This window comes from Dendrobates tinctorius, unplaced genomic scaffold (assembly GCF_039654945.1).
Source record: "Dendrobates tinctorius isolate UK_male_01 unplaced genomic scaffold, ASM3965494v1 ptg000164l, whole genome shotgun sequence".
Taxonomy (NCBI): Eukaryota; Metazoa; Chordata; class Amphibia; order Anura; family Dendrobatidae; genus Dendrobates; species Dendrobates tinctorius.
In genome coordinates this window covers 8,336,502-8,354,167 of record NW_027361831.1, presented here as the reverse complement: position 1 = coordinate 8,354,167, position 17,666 = coordinate 8,336,502, and the positions used below count along the sequence as shown (strand labels likewise).

The 17,666-nt window shown below is 44.9% G+C and overlaps 1 protein-coding gene across 1 annotated transcript in view; it reads right to left on the bottom strand.

Moving 5' to 3' along the window:
- Window positions 1-1,551: 1,551 nt before the first annotated feature.
- The window catches only part of LOC141052936 (uncharacterized), a 31,066-nt gene continuing 14,951 nt past the window's right edge, over window positions 1,552-17,666 (bottom strand). Inside the window, exons 2-7 of the mRNA XM_073550266.1 lie at window positions 16,225-16,371; window positions 15,934-16,095; window positions 15,728-15,851; window positions 15,536-15,648; window positions 15,260-15,350; window positions 1,552-4,485 (exon numbers count right to left, since the gene is read on the bottom strand). Of these exons, the coding sequence (XP_073406367.1) occupies window positions 2,963-4,485; window positions 15,260-15,350; window positions 15,536-15,648; window positions 15,728-15,851; window positions 15,934-16,095; window positions 16,225-16,371 (2,160 nt within the window). The 3' untranslated portion in view covers window positions 1,552-2,962. The remainder of the gene's footprint in view (window positions 4,486-15,259; window positions 15,351-15,535; window positions 15,649-15,727; window positions 15,852-15,933; window positions 16,096-16,224; window positions 16,372-17,666) is intronic.

Genomic DNA, 17,666 nt, shown 5'->3' with positions numbered 1-17,666 from the left:
AGACATTTTTGTGTACTTGCAAGTATTCCCTCCCTTTCTTTCCGTTTTTCTTTTCTATTTTTTATTTGGCTACCATGGCTACAATGGGAGCAGAGTAGTATAAGCAGCATAACAAGGCATCTCTTATTGCCCTCTGCGGGGTGTGGCGGATAGACACCATGAACAAAAACAAAGCCCAACTGATCGCAGCTCTGGTGCAACGGGAAAACGACCAGAGCCCAGCGAACGCAGCAACAGGCCCCAGTAACAATGGGACTGCAGCAGATGCTCCACTCTTGAGCGCTGGCTCCACATACCATCCGGACAGATTAGACCCCTACCTGCAAGCTGCCTTGGACGCACTCCCTGCCGAAGACCGTGATGGACGTCTGCAGCGGACCAGCAAGCTCGAGAGCACAGCAGCGAGCCGAGCAGGAGGCGGAGAGAGCTGAGCGCCAAGCAGAAGCTCAGAGGGCCCATGAGCTGGAGATGCTCCAGCGGAGGTAGAATGCGCCCACAGCCCGAAGCAGTGAGCACAGCAGCGTCCAGACTCCTAAACCTCGTCTAGAGCATTTTCCCGTGATGGAAAAGGACAGGGACTTGGACACGTTTCTGCGAGCCTTTGAGAAAGCGTGCAGACAGTACCAGCTGGAGAAGGTCCAATGAGCCAGATACTTGACTCCAGGGCTAAAAGGCAAAGCTCTGGAGGCGTTTGCTTCTCTTCCATCAGAAGACGACGACTATGATGCCATAAAGCAGGCCCTGATCGCCAAATACCGGCTGACACCTGAGGTAAACCAAAGGAAGTTCCGGAACCTCCAACGTGGCCCATACGATAGCTATAGTGATGTGGTGCAAGGACTCAGGACCCACTTTGACCAGTGGATCCATGGACTGTCCGTTGATTCCTTTGAGCATCTACGGGACCTGATGATCAAAGACCAGTTCCTGCATCTCTGCCTAGCTGAGGTCCGACAGTTCATCCTGGACCGCGAACCAGCGAATGCAGAGAAAGTGGCGCAGATCGCCGACAACTATGAGTCATTTCGGACAACATTGGATCATTCAGAGATCCACAATGAACTTCTGGAGTGAGTTTGCTGCACTGAAAGTAAAGGGGCCAAATAATATTGCACGACCCACATTTCAGTTTGTGTATTTCCACAAAAATTTAAAATAACCAATAAATTTCATTCAACTTCACAATTGTGTCCCACTTGTTGATTCTTCACCAAAAATTTACATTTGGTATCTTTATGTTTGGAGCATGATATGTGGGAAAAGGTTGAAAAGTTCCAGGGGGCCGAATTCTTTTGCAAGGCATTGTATTTGCTAACTACCTGCCTGTTATACCTTGCGATGACCTGTTCCGGCTCAGGCAGCGATTCTCCAGCTTTATTTGGCCTCAAATCAACAGAATAGCTCTTTCTCTTCCAGTCTGCTCTGTAGACACAGTTGTCACTATTGACGGCATGCTGATTAACAGCCGACTCCCTGCAATCAGGCAGTGAATCTCCTTATACAGAAAGGAAGAGAAGCTGCTCTGTAGAAGTAATAGCCCTGGATAACCTGTTTTTTTGTAAATCAGATCATTTTTATTGATTTGACTTAATAAATGATTACATACATTATACATTTTAGTACAAACACAATAAACTTAATAAACACATTTAACCATTAAAGTTTATATAGTCCTATACCTGTCAAGGTAGTACATGCCAAATAAAGTTATCAATTTTGTCCAAATGAAGATTTTCCCAAAGACTGGTGATGCGTCATTAAATACAAGCATTATACCAAAACTAGTATTGGTTGTATGTTCACTAACATGTTTACGAACAGAAAATAATTGGTATCTATATGTCCTCAACATACAATATTTAGAAAGCCAACCAGTCTAGTAGAGTTATTCTGAGTAGATCCACCGATGCCACCTGAGGGGTGACCAGCCACAGTTCCAATATATTTATAAACTTTTCTTTATTGAATTCCTTTTAATGTAATTACCTCTCTCCATGCATATGGTACTATTAATTTTAGCTTTCAATTCTTCCAATGTTGAAGGATTACGGTCTAACCAGTGCAATGTTAACAATTTCCTAGCCAGAAATGGTATTCTCAGAATGGCGGTAGCCACAGGGGATCTTAAATCTACCCCCAGAAGGCCCAGTAATCACACCCAAGGATCAAGTTGTATGTGCATCCCGAATACTTGTTTAATCAGAGAGTTCACCCCCACCCAGTAGTGGCCTATATCAACACATTCCCATAGCATATGCATCAGATGGGCCCCATTCGTACCACATCTCGGACAAGAGCCTTCAGTCCGAGCCCCAATTTTAAACAATATATTAGGTGTCTTATATACTCTGTGGATAAGGAAAATTCGGGACATTCTTTAGGAATCAGATATAGCATAGGTGTTGTTTCAAGTATTTCATTCCATTGTTCTTCAGATATGGTGCCAACATCCTCTTCCCACTTTGATCTGACCAGCATGGGATGCTTATCTAGATATAAGGGTAATAATATCCTGTAAATAGAGGAAATAAGGCCCTTCATATTAGATGATGTAGCGATTAAATCGAAGATATAGTGATTAGTGATATCTGCCTTAGTCTGGTAATCTGTTTAATTCTATAATCATGGTCTATTGGTCATCTGTACTAGGGGCTACATCAAATCCTACTCCCATTTGTTTTTAGCTCATATTGTAAATTTTATTAGATATGACTGATATAAGTTTTATATAGACAATATTGAAATGCTTGAATGCTTCTTTTGAGGTTGATGTGATTTGTGGGCAAAATCGATCACACATTATGATTATGAAAATGTGATTTCTCCGATGTCTAAAAAGAATCAATGTCAATAAAATATTTCCCACATTCTTCACAAGATAACGGCTTCTTCCCTGTGTGACCTTTCTTATAGTTAATTACATATACATGTTAACATATGCTTTCTGGTTAAAAGATTTTCCTCATTCTGAACATAAAAATGACTTGGCTCCTGTGTGAATTTTCTGATGTTTAACAAGACTTGATTTAGCATAATACTGTTTCCCACATTCTGAACATGAATATTGCTTTGCTCCTGTGTGAATTCTCTGATGTGTAACAAGGCCCCATTTCTGAATAAAACCTTTCCCACATTCTGAGCATGAATATGGCTTCTCCCCTGTGTGAATTCTCTGATGTTCAATAAGATTCCACTTATTCTTAAAACATTTTCCACATTCTGAACATGAAAATGGCCTTTCCCCTCTGTGAGTTGCCTGATGAGTAAGAAGACTTGCTTTCTGATTAAAAGATTTTCCACATTCTGAGCACGAATATGGCTTCTCTCCTGTATGAACTCTCTGATGCGAAACAAGACAGGATTTCTGATTAAAATTTTTCCCACATTCTGAACACGAAAACGGCTTTGAACCTGTGTGCGTTCTCTGGTGTATATAGAGATTGGATTTCTGTCTAAAATATTTCCCACATTCTGAACATGAAAATGGTTTTATCCCTTTGTGACTTTTCTCATGTTTAGTAAGATTTTCTTTTCGGTTAAAACACTTTCCACATTCTGAACATGAAAATGGCTTAACTCCCGTGTGAATTATTTGATGTTTTACAAGAAATGATTTAGCAGTAAAACGTGTCCCACATTCTGAACAAGAAAACGGCTTCTCCCCTGTGTGAATTCTCTCATGTTTAACAAGATATGATTTCTCCCCAAAACATTTCCCACATTCTGAACATGAAAATGGTTTTTCACCTGTGTGGATTCTTTGATGTGAAAAAAGATTTGATTTCTCTCTAAAGCATTTCCCACATTCTTTACATGAGAATGGCTTCTCCCCTGTATGAATTCTCTTATGTTTAATAAGTTTTGATTTCTGATTAAAACTTTTTCCACATTCTAAACATGAAAATGGTTTTACTCCGGTGTGACTATTTTGATGTCTAACAAGAGATGATTTAGCGGTAAAAAGTGCCCCGCAATCTGAACATGAAAACGTCTTGTCACCTGTGTGAATCCTTTGATGTCTAACAAGATCACATTTCTCCCTAAAACATTTTCCACATTCTGAACATGAAAATGGCTTTGAGCCTGTATGAATCCGCTGATGCTTAACAACGTATGATTTCTCTCTAAAACATTTTCCACATTCTGAACACGAAAACGGCTTTGCTCCTGTGTGAGTGTGCTGATGTCTGACAAGAAATGACTTCTCTTTAAAACATTTTCCACATTCTGCACACGAAAAGGTCTTCTTCCCTGTGTGACCTCTTTGATTTAGGACATCTCTTCTGTGAGATTTATTTTTCTTAACATTCCTTGATGAATCATAAGATAGGACCTGTTCTAAAGGATCAGATGATAGAGGTTTGCTGTGATGGGCTATATTTAGAATTATAGCTTGTTCTTCACATGTATCTTGAGGGATACCACAATCCTCTGCTTTATAATCTAAAGATATCCATTGTCCTTCTGAGCTCCCAGGCCAGTCATCTGCCAAGAATAAAATGGATATTTAGTTTTTAATGACTAAAATTTATATTGATATAAATGTTATAAAATATCTAAAAATGTCTATCCAAAATACAAGGTGTGCAGCATTTTTTTAACCCCTTTGCGACATGCACCGTACTAGTACAGCGCATGTTGCATCTCCCCCTTTTGAAGTGGGCTCCGGCAGCGAGCCCACCTCAGAGCCGGGACATGTCAGCTGTTTTCAATAGCTAATATGTGCCAGGAGGAATCGCGCTCAGCCCGCAGCTATTAACTAGTTAAATGCCTCTGTCAAACTGACAGCGGCATTTAACAAGTGCTTCCAGCCATCGGGCCGGAAATACGTGCATCGCTGACCCCCATCATTAGTGCGTCATCATAACAACCAGTGGACTCCTTGAGACCTCTATGGTTGTTGATGCCGGATTGCTATGAGCGCCACCCGGTGTTTGGTGCGCATAGCAATGCTGTCATTCTGCTACATAGAGGTGATCTGAGCATGAGCTCTATGTGGCAGTGCCGATCATGCAATGGCAGCTTCTAGCCTCCCATGGAGGCTATTGAAGCATGCCAAAACTAAAAAAAAAAATATATAAAAGTTCAAATCACCCCTCTTTTGCCCCATTCAAAATAGATTAAAAAAAAAATCAAACACATATTTGGTATCGCCACATTCAGAATTACCCGATCAATAAAAAATGGATTAACCAGGATCACTAATTAGCGTAGTGAGAAAAAAATTCAAAATGCCAGAATTACGTTTTTTTGGTCATCTCGACATTGCGTTAAAATGCAATAACAGGCGATCAAAGAATTTATCTGCACCAAAATGGTATCATTACAAACGTCAGATCGCCGCGCAAAAAATAAACCCTCACCCAACCCGAGATCATGAAAAATGGAGATGCTACAGGTATAGGAAAATGTTTTTTTTTTTTTTTTTAACAAAGTTTTAAATTTATTTTCACCACTTAGATAAAAATTAACCTAGACATGTTCGGTGTCAATAAACTCGTAATGACCTGGAGAATCATAATGGCAGGTCAGTTTTAGCATTTAGTGAACATGGTGGAAAAAAAAAAAAAAACACAAGTGTGGGATTGCACTTTTTTTGCAATTTCACCGTACTTGGAATTTATTTCCCGTTTTTGAGTACAAGACATGGTAAAACCAATGATGTCAAAAGTACAACTTGTCCCGCAAAAAACAAGCCCTCACATGGCCATATTAACTGAAAAATAAAAAAGAAGGGAAGAAGGGGAGCAAAAAACCTAAATGCAAAAACAAAAATGGGCTCCAGCGCGAAGGGGTTAACTAAGGCACTAATGTAAAACCGATCAAATTCTTACAGTAGACCTTAAAAGTAGCATGAGATGATAATGGTAGGGCTCCTGCTATTTTATTGCATGCAGTTTATATTTTGTAAATTAAGCCACCATTTTCATAGGCTTATCTTTCAGTACTCAGTGCAGAATCGTAAAGAAAGTGTAAACAAATTTAGGATTGGATAAAAGAAAAAGTCTTTTATGTCCTTCCTTTATTATCTACTCTTGGCTATTCATTAAAAAAAATGATTTAGAACATTCTGTTAGAGCTGTTGATTTTCTTTTCGAATGGAAATATTGAATAAACTGAAGGGCAGCACTATGTATTGTACTCTGTAGACTAAGGATAACCAGTGCAATGACTGGCACAGGTTGGAGGCATCGGTGTAGCAGCTGGACAGAAATAGGAGCCTGGCTGTAGCATTCAGGAAAGACGAGAGGTTTGATAAGAGGGAGGTCAATTAGTAGAGGGTTGCCCTATTCCAGACAAGACTGAATAAGTCATTGTGAAAGTTGTTGGGAGTTTCAAAAGGTAAAAAAGTTGGATTCTGGAAATCTTTATAAGAGATGCAGGTGTGACATGAGCGAGTGAGTGTTTGGATACAGGGAATTAAACAAAGTTACGCTGCTGTGAAGTTATGGTTGAACCACCCAATCCTTTTGCATATCTGGTATATGAATGTTAGTACAGGAAGGTAATAGGAATTCAGGTTTGGAGTCTGTTTCACATAGAGGGAGGACGTGATGTTAGAGACAGTGAACAATTCCCGGTATTTTGTATTAAGGTGGGGGTGATGACAGAAGAAGATATGTATAATTAGGTGTCATCAGCATATATATGCTGGTAGTTTGTCCAATAAGGCTACTGGTTACAGAGAAGAGAAGGGGACCTAAGATTTGACCCTGAGAAACCCCAACAGTAAGGAGAAGAGGAGATGACGAAGAGCTAGCAAATGATATAGAGAAGGAGCGGTCAGAAGGGTAGGAGAACCAATAGAGTGCAGTCTGTTTGAGGCTGAGAGAGTAGAGCATAGTGAGGAGCAGCAGGTGATCAAGGGTGTTAAATGCTGCAGAGAGACCCAGGAGAATCAGCAGTGAATAGTGACCATTTAGATTTAAATAACTGCCAAACTGAAAGCATGGATTTATAATCTTATTACATACAGCTTTTTTGTATTTACTGATACTGCAGGCAGGGACCCGAGTGTACCAGTCATGCTCTGGCTAGGACTGTCCGCCACTGCTGCAGTAGTATCAGATGCTGATGGCGCTGCCTCAAAGTCAAAATGATTGATGTTTAACCCCTTCATGACATGCACCGCACTAGTGACACATGTTTTATTGAAGTAGGCACTATAGTGTTAGTAATCTTGCCCAAGGACCACTACTGGTATATTATATCCAACAGGGCAAATCCAGGATATGAGCCCCCAGTCTGGTTGTGCACTTTTAGCAGCTACCTAAGATAGTATTATAGTGTTAGGAGCCTTGGTATATAATTTATTTTAATTTATTTTCCACAGGACAGGGATTTGATGTGGTGGTCTTTCTTCAAAATCAATTCACTGATCTACCTGACAAGAATCTACAGCAAAGACATAGGGATGTCCTCCGGAATGGAGAAGTGTAGCTGGTTGGTAATAAAGAGAGGCAAGGTAGTCAAAACTGATGGAGCGGAATTACCAGCAGGGCACATAACAGATGTACAGACATGCTACAAGTACCTGGGTATCCCACAGGGATACAGTAACCATGATGAAGAGGCAAGGAAAGCAGCAACATCCAAATACCATCAAAGGGTAAGACAGGTCCTGAAGAGCCAGCTCAATGGGAAGAATAAAATCTGGGCCATCAATACATATGCCGTGCCAGTTATCAGATACCCTGCTGGCATAGTTTGCTGGCCCAAAGAAGAGATGGAAGCTGCAGATGTAAAGACACGAAAGCTCCTCACAATGCATGGAGTTCTCCACCCTAAGTCTAACATCCAGACATTGTATACCAACAGAAAGAAGGGTTGTTGAGGCTTGATAAGCATCCAAGCCACCATCACAGACGAAACAAGGAGTATCCAGGAATACATCAGAAAAATGGCTCCAAAAGATGAGATGCTGACAGAATGCCCAAGGCAGCAATAACAACAGATCTGGAAGGAAGAACAGGAACATGAAGCGCCATGGCAAGACAAGCCGCTGCATGGGATGTACCATCAACAGATAATGGAGGTGGTTGACATGGAGAAATCCTACCAATGGCTGGAGAAAGCTGGACTCCGAGACAGCACAGAGGCACTAATTATAGCGGCATAAGAGCAAGCACTAAGTACCAGATTCATAGAAGCAGGAATCTACTACACAAGACAAGACCCGAGGTGCAGACTATGCAAAGAAACCTCAGATACCGTCCAACACATAGTGGCAGGATGCAAAATGCAAGCAGGAACAGCGTATACTGAACGCCACAAGCAAGTAGCAGGAATTGTATACAGGAACATCTGCACAGCATATTGGGCTAAGTCCCCCCAAGTCCAGGTGGGAAATCCCAGAGAAAGTGGTGGAGAATGAAGGGCTAAAATCCTGTGGGACTTCAAGATCCAGATGGATAAGCAGGTGTTGGCTAAACAACCAGGACATTGCGATATTAAACATGGAACAGAAAACAGCAATAATAGATGTGGCAGTGCCAAGTGACAACAACATCAGAAAGAAGGAATATGAGAAGCTGGAGAAATACCAAGATCTCAAAAGGAGATGTGGAAGGTGAAGACGACAGTGATTCCAGTGGTGATAGGGGTCACTGCTCCAAGTGCTCCTAAGGCCTCTTTCACACTTCAGTTTTTTGTGTCAGTTAAAATCCGCCAAAAAGGCGGAAAAGCGGATCCGTTCCTAACTGATGTGAACGGATGCCACAGGATCCGTTTTTTGACGGATCCGCAGAATGAAGAATTTTAAAGGAACCGCTGGGAGAGAGAGAGAGAATTTTTTTCGTCTGCCAGAAAGGATTTCAGGGTTAATTTTCTCCCTGACTTCCTTTCTTCGGGCATGCGCACTGGAAAATGCGGATCCTACAACAAAAAAAACGTTGCAAGGTCCGTCCAGGCATGCCGGCGGACGCAAAAAGTTTGGCGGATCCGCAAAAAAACGGATCCAACGGATGGCCATCCGTCAAGATCAGTCAGTAATGCAACTTAATGGGAAAAAAAACGGATCCGCCAAAAAAAAAATGGCGGATCTGTTTTTTTCAAAACCTGGCGGATTTTGACTGATGGTCAAAAACGGAAGTGTGAAAGAGGCCTATGTTGGAAAAATGGCTACAACAGCTCCCAGGAGCATCATCTGAACTCTCTGTTCAGAAAAGCACAATGCTGGGAGCAACTAAGATCCTAAGAAAAAAAAAACCAAGCACCTTCTGGGGGGGTGAAAAGGTTATTACAGTTTGATTCATTTGGAGTTACATTCTGTTGTATAAGTGTTCCCATAATTTTTTTGAGCAGTGTTTATATAATATAAAAATAGAGAACAACAGCACAGGAAAAAGTAGGGTGCAAAGCCTCACAGGTACATACCAGCCCTTGTAAATAGAAAATCAAAACAGATAGAGGTAGCACACCATATGGAATTAGAAAAAAGTGCTTTTTAATAGCCCATGTGGCGAGGTTTCGGTCTCAAGCACTTTGGAAAGGTCTGCCTCTATCTGTTTTGATTTTCTATTTACAAGGGCTGGTATGTACCTGTGAGGCTTTGCTCCCTACTTTTTCCTGTGCTGTTGTTCTCTATTTTTATATTATATAAACACTGCTCAAAAAAATTATGGGAACAATTTTACAACAGAATGTAACTCCAAATGAATCAAACTGTCCACTTAGGAAGCAACACTGATGGACAATCAATTTCACATGCTGTTGTGCAAATGGAATAGACAACAGATGGAAATTATTGGCAATTATCAAGACACCCTCAATAAAGGAGTGGTTCTGCAGGTGGGGGACCACATCTCAGTACCAACGCTTTCTGGCTGATGTTTTGGTCACTTTTGAATGTTCGTTGTACTTTCACACTCGTGGTAGCATGAGACGGACTCTACAACCACACAAGTGGCTCAGGTAGTGCAGCTCATCCAGGATGGCACATCAATGCGAGCTGTGGCAAGAAGGTTTACAGTGTCTGTTAGTGTAGTGACCAGAGGCTGGAAGCGCTACTAGGAGACAAGCCAGTACACCAGGAGATGTGGAGGGGGCCGTAGGAGGGCAACAATCCAGCAGCAGGACTGCTACCTCAGCCTTTGTGCAAGGAAGAACAGGAGGAGCACTGCTAGAGCCCTGCAAAATGACCTCCAGCAAATGTGCATGTGTCTGCACAAACGGTTAGAAACCGACTCCATGAGGATGGTCTGAGTGCCCGACGACCACAGATGGGGGATGAGCTGCACTTCCTAAGCCACCTGTGTGGGTTGTAGACTCCGTCTCATGCTACCACGAGTGTGAAAGTACAACAAACATTCAAAAGTGACCAAAATATCAGCCAGAAGGCATTGGTACTGAGCTGTGGTCTGTGGTCCCCACCTGCAGAACCACTCCTGTTATGAATGGGTCACCGAAGAGAAAAAGAATAAACAAGCTAACTCACAGAAAACCAGAGAGGTTGGTAACTATGCAGATTGCAGATCCCTGATCCTAACCACACAACTAGCAGTAGCCGTGGAGCGTACCTATGATGGTCCTAGATGCTTCGTCACAGCCAGAGGACTAAATAAACCTAAAGCAAGAAAAGGGGAAAACTAACTGCCCCAGAGGAGACCCCAAAGGAAAGACAGCCCCCACACATGTATTGACGGTAAAACAAGATGAAAGCACAAACACAGGCAGGAAAATAGGCTGAGCAAACGATGGGGCCCAAACTAACTAGAAAGGACAGGAAAGGAAAGACACTGTCTGCAATCTGCCAAAAACCTACAAAAATAATGTCCAACACTTCTGCTAGCAAAATTAACCCTGAAGTCACTAGACTTCTCCCACTATATCAGCACTCTGAAATATTCTGAGACAGAGCAAAAAGAGGCCAATCTAATATGGGACAAAAAAGCAAATTGGCAAATACAGATAAATAAGAGTGGAAATTCAGCACAGCCCCAGCTGGCTGACCACACAAAAAAACTGAATAGACAAACAAAATCAAGTGTGAACATTAGCAGAAAAACTTAGCTTGAAATGACTGGAACAGAGCTGAAAACCAGGAACTGAAAAGCCAGAAGGAATCACCAGCACCAAAATAGGGCGTCGTCCGTCTTAAATCCAGTCTGACATTCCTGAGGTCCAATCTTCATCCTCATTATCAGGTGGCAGATCTCTACTCATTAAATCAGCCTCACTACCTCCAGTTACCACCAGAGGAAGCCTGGAAGGAGAACTCATAACTGGTGGACCGGAAAATGAACTCACAACACCTTTATTGAGGGTGTCTTGATAATTGCCAATAATTTCCATCTATTGTCTATTCCATTTGCACAACAGCATGTGAAATTGATTGTCAATCAGTGTTGCTTCCTAAGTGGACAGTTTGATTTAACAGAAGTTTGATTTACTTGGAGTTATATTCTGTTGTTTAAGTGTTTCCTTTTTTTTGAGCAGTGTGTATATATATATATATATATATATATATATATATATATACACACACATATATACACACACACACACACACACACATACACACACACACACACTAGAAAAAGGTCCGATGCTACCGCATCGGGAGATGAAATGTCTGTGTATGCTTAGTTGTGCTGAAAGGAGCAGCCCGGTTGTGACTGTTACTGCGCATGCGCGGGAATTGCGGCCACGAACTGCGCCTGCGGAAGTGACATACACGTCACCGCTATTTTCTCACCCATGTGTAGTAACGACGTGGCTGTTACTGCGCCTGCATGGGAATAGCGGAGACGTGTACCGTATATACTTGAGTATAAGCCGACCCGAGTATAAGCCGAGGCACATAATTTTGCCACAGAAAACTGGGTAAGCTTATTGACTCGAGTATAAGCCAGATATGCATTGTCCCCTTGTCCTGGCATGTGTGGCTCCCCTCATCCCTGTCCTGCTATGCGTGGCTTCCCCCGTCCCTGTCCTGCTATGCGTGGCTTCCCCCATCCCTGTCCTGATATGTGTGGCTCCCCTGTCCCTATCCTGGTATGTGTGGCTTTCCCTGTCCTGTCCTGGTATGTGTGGCTGTCCCTGTCCTGGTATGTGTGGCTCCCCCTCTTGTATGTATGGCTCCCTGGTCCCAGCCTGTATGCGTGGCTCCCTGATCCCAGCCTGTATGCGTGGCTCCCTGGTCCCAGCCTGTATGCGTGGCTCCCTGGTCCCAGCCTGTATGCGTGGCTTGCCTTGGCTCGGCTCCCCTGGTCCTCACTCATCCTCCACGGTCCTCCTCCATCCTCGAACAGTGGCTGCAATGTGCCTGCATCTGTCTATGATTTCCCGACTTCCAGCAGCACTTGCTGTATTCAGCGGTCAGGTGATTCCGCTCATTAAAGTAATGTATTACTATAATGATCGGTACCACGTGACCGCTGAATACAGCAAGTGCTGCTGGAAGGCGGGAAATCGGAGACAGACGCAGGGACATTGCAGCCACCGCGCCAGGAGTGGGTGAGTATGCTGTCACAGCTGCTCTCTCCTGACGCTTCCCCTCCCCTGCTGGCTTGCTGGCTTATACTCCTGGTGGTGGCTATAGAAGCGGTGGGGAGGGGTCCTTGCGGCGGAGCAGTCCCAGCGACGGGGGTCCGGCGGTGACCCGCTGGTGGTACTGCGCAAGGGGCTGGTACCACCAGCGGGTGCCATATTGGAACATCCATTACATGGGTGTTCCAATATGGTGGTCAGCTTACTTCCGATCGGCGCGATGAATTATGGGATTCGAGGACATCCAGACGGAAGTGGATGACGGACAATTTTAGGTAAAATATATGTCACGTCCGCCATGTCTGTTTGTCTCAAGAACTCCTGGAGCGATGTGCATGCGCATGTTTTGTCTGCTGTCCTGCATGTTCGCTAGAGCTGTGTGCACACTCGCCTCATGTCTGAGCTGCAGGATGCCTGCGTTTCTGCTCTGCCTTCTGTGATCTTCTTGTCTTGTCTAGAGTCCCTGATCATGTGTCCCTGCCTGGATCCTGCACTGTCTGGTTCTGCAATCATCTCGTCATGTCTGGAACGCTGATCATGTGACGTTTCCTAAAGATCCTGCACTGTCTGGTTCGGTAATCATCTCGTCATGTCTGGAACTCTGATCATGTGACCTGTCTAGGTTTCAGCACTGGATCTGCCGTCGTCTCGTCATGTCTGGAACTCTGATCATTGACTGTGCTCTGTTATCCTGTGGATCTGAACCCGGAAGTGCTCCCCTGGTCCTGACCTGGAAGAGGAGGTGCTATGCCCTATATCAGGCCGCCCCTTCCTTTGCTCAGGGCCTGATTATTGTGTTGCTTCCCTGCAAGGCTCTGGGTCTGTGGGGTTGCTCCCTCTATTCTGTGCCCTTGCACTTTGCTCTGTAGTGCGTCTCTGCACACGCTCCGTGCTCGTATTCCGCCTCTTGTCTTGTGCCATGTCTTGTGTTGTCTCTCGTGCCATGTTTGTCTTTGCCTTGCTTTGCCTTGTAGTCCTTCTGCTGTTCTTTGTCTTAGTCTGTTTTGCTATGTCTCGCCTTAGCTTTGCTTTGACTTGTAGTCCTTCCTGTGTTCTCTGCCTCGCCTGTTTTGCAATGTCTTGCTTTTGCTATGCTTTGACTTGTAGTCCTCCCTGTGTTCTCTGCCTTGCTATTCCTTGCTTTGTGTTCCTCCCTATCGTCTCAGTCTTTGCTTGCTCTGCCTCGCTCTCTCCTATGGTGCTCTGTAGTGCTCCCTGGCACACGCACCATTTCTCCTCTCCTTAGTGCTCGTTTCTTTGTCTAGTCCCAAGGTCTTCCCTTGGCCCGGCTCTGGGCTTCTGCCTACGCTCCGCTGCTAGACTCTGTCCTCTCTCTGACCTGGCTCTGTTTCTGCCTGTATTCCTTGCCTTGTTCCCTGCCTTGTCCTTGCATTGAACCCCGGCGTGGGTTCCCCTTGGCCGTCTCCTGTGCCATGGTAAGTGCCACGTGTTTGTGTACAGCCGTGTGTACTGGCCAGTGTGGCGTGCCCCCTGCGTGGCTCCTAGCACGCAGCCCTTCCTTGTGCCCTGGCGTGGCTCCTAGCATGCACCCTGCCTTGAACCCTGGCGTGGCTCCTAGCACGCACCCTGCCTTGAACCCTGGCGTGGCTCCTAGCACGCACCCTGCCTTGAACCCTGGCGTGGCTCCTAGCACGCACCCTGCCCTGAACCTGGCGTGGTTCCTAGCACGAAGGTTCCTTTGCCCCCTCCTGTGCCTTAGTCGTGCCTCGTGCTGGCGTTACAGCCGTGTGCATTGGCCAGTGAGGTGTGCGTCCCTGCGTAGCTCCTAGCACGCAGCCCTGCTCTGAACCCTGGCGTGTCTCTACACGCACTCTGTCTTGTACCTTGTACCTTGGCGTGTGTCTACACGCACTCTGTCTTGTACCTTGTACCTTGGCGTGTCTCTACACGCACTCCGTCTTATCCTATGCTTTGGCGTGGCTCTACACACGCACCGTCTCGTTTGTGAACCCTGGCGTGTCCCCTACACACGCACCTTGCTTTGAACCCTGGCGTGTCCCCTACACACGCACCTAGCCTTGGACCCTGGCGTGTCCCCTTCACACGCACCTAGCCTTGGACCTTGGCGTGTTCCCTAAACACGCACCCTGCTTGGATATCTGTCGTGCCTCCTTGCCTGAACCCTGGTTTGCCTGCCGGATGCCCGGAACCTGCCGTCCGTTGCCAGAGGTCCGGAACCAGATGACTGCGGCCTGATGTCCGGAGCTGACGTCCGCAGCCTGATCCCTGGACCCTGTCGGTTTGCCAGCAGTCCGGAGTCCGATGCCATCATGCCATTACCTGTGCCTAGGCGTGCCATCTGGCACGTACCATGTTATGGACCTTGGCGTGCCCACGCGCGCACCTTGCACGTTTTGCTTGTTTTCTCTGTATGTGATCTTGTGTTATTCTAATGAAGATACCTTGCACCTACGTCTAGTCTCGTCTTGCTTCCTGCTCGTCCTTGTCGTCAGACACTCGTCTAGTGTCCCCTGAGCCGGCCGTCTGGTCCCAGCAGTCGTGGTGGCTCACCCCCTTGGTCTTGCCCCTGACACTCCCTGTATAGGGGGTGGATTCTCACAAGGTCAGCTCGCCCTCGGTGGGTGGGTGCCACGACCCAGAGGGTCCACTCAAAAAATGGGCTCAGCAGGAGCTGAGTCCGTCACAATATATATATACACACACACATATGCACATACATACACACACACACACATATTGCCATGAGAGGAATCTGTGACTTTTCTATAATTTAGTGTTTACTACTCACCTGGGTAGTCATATGTAGGAATCTCCTCTTTACACCATTCATCACCCCTCACATATGTCTCTGTAGTATTAATGTGAGTCAGAACTTCACCCTGAAACAAATATTTAAGAAATCACCGACAGATGGCGAAGTCACATCTATGATCAGCTCTAATCCTGCCATCTCCACTGTTCTTATTACACATGAATAAAACATATAATACTGGTGGATAAAAAACAAGACTGAGCACAAGACCTTCACAGCCGTGTACACATCAAAGTGGAGATCTCATGATACCTTCTCTCCATCTACCTGATGATCCTGAGGAACATCGGGTTCTTCTTGTTTACAGTCCTGTGGAAGAAAAGGATGGGGACATCTCTCTGGTGTTGTCCTCTTACTGGATAGAACTGGAGGAAACACATACAGGGACTGAGTTTATTCTTTACACACAGATAATTATAGGCCATGTGTATTTAGTCCTCTTACCTGATGATGTGAGGAGCTGGGGAACCTCCATCATGATGTCCTTGTACAGATCTTTGTGTTCTTCTAAATACACCCACTCCTCCATGGAAAAATAGATGGAGACATCTCGACACCTTACAGGAACCTGACACATACAATGATATAGTCATCCCCCTATCCCTTCATAGCATTACTGTATAATGTCCCAGCATTCCCAGCAGTGTCACCTCTCCAGTCAGCAGCTCAATCATCTTGTAGGTGAGTTCTAGGATCTTCTGGTCATTGATGTGAGGTAGAGGACCCGTGATTGGACTTAGGGGAGTTCCCCATCCCTCAAACACAAGGTCCTGACAGTGCTCACTAGAAGTCTTCTTCACTACTGTGTAATCCTGGTTATGGAGAGACATATTAATAAATCTCAACACAGACATTTCCAAAGTCCTCACCTCTCCAGTCCTGTACATTTGTTATTCCCATAGATAAGAATGATGTAATGTGACGTCATCAGACTCTCTCACCTCTCCAGTAAGGTGGAAGAGGATCTCTAAGGTGATGTGTAATATCCTCTCCGCCATCTTGTCACTGCTCCATTCCATTATTGACTGGTCAATCAGAAAAATTTTCTTCGATAGATTTCCACTAAGAGGATCAGATATTGTAGATTCCTTAATGTGAAGATGTAACATCATAAAAATCCCATGTCATAATATAATTATTGGAGATATTGGAGTACATGGTTAGGATCAGGGTTATGGCTTTATGCTTTTTAGCACAAATATAAAGTATGGAGTATATAACATACTGTAACATTCATATAGAAATGTAATAAAAGATTATCCGGTACTCACATACTGATGAAGTACCTCTAGCGTAGCTCCCAACCGTCCTGGATCCAGCGGGACAGTCCCGATTTAGAGACTGTGCCCTGGCCGGGCCCTACTTATCCCACACTGCAGTAAGAAGCCGCTACGACCCCTTTGGCTTCAGGCCAGACCCGCTCCAGCTTCTGACTACACCCCCTCTGTCTCCCTTTCCTACCTATAAACCTCACACGTGAGCAGTTATTGTGCAGAGCGCGCACCCTATCCAGTGCTTGTGTCCTCTGTGAGTGAGGTAATTAGAATCAGCAGCTAGAGTGCTGTGTGACTGCACCAGAGGAGACAAGTGGCGATAAACCTGTTGTGAATTCCCTTGCTCAGACTTCTGAGCCGGAGCTCCCTCTGATGGTTACTGGGAGTAGTAGAGCTGGCCAGGTTGATGGAAGTTTGCCACCTGATGATGATAATTGGGAATCTGGGATTACTGGCTGCGAGCATATAATTGAGCAGGCTTCCCTTGGTGGTTGCTGGAGATTTCCTCCTTGTGCATTTGGAGTTCTTTTGTCTCCTGCCTGATCTGCATGGTTCAGTTAAGTGATTCTTTTGCTAATCCTTTGCATCTAATCTGGTTGTGCCTTTTTTTTTTTGCTTTCTGCTTTGATGTTAGGGTTCAGCGTATTCTCTCCTGGGGCAGCGCTGGGCCCCGCTCCATATGCTACAGCTTGTGTCAGTTTGTTCAGTTCCCTGTTATGTTAGTATCTTTTGCTTTGCTTCTAGTTCATACCAGAGTGCTGATCTAGCGGGGGGTGAGGACGTGTGGCCTCAGGTTTTTTGTATATCAGATGTGTTGAATTTTTTTTAGGGTTTTGTGCGCGATTGCAGACAGTACCTTTTCTGTCCTGTCCTGACAGTTGGGCCCCACCATTTGCTCAGTCTGTTCTCTGCTTGTGTTTGCGTCTCATCTTGTTTCACCGACAATATATGTTTGTGGGCTGTCTATTCCTTTGGGGATCTGCTCTGGGGCAGTTTAGATTTCACCTTTCTGGCTTTAGGCTTAGTTCTCCGGCTGTGCCGAGGCGTCTAGGGCATCGTAGGAATGCTCCACGGCTACTGCTAGTTGTGTGGATAGGATCAGGGGTCTG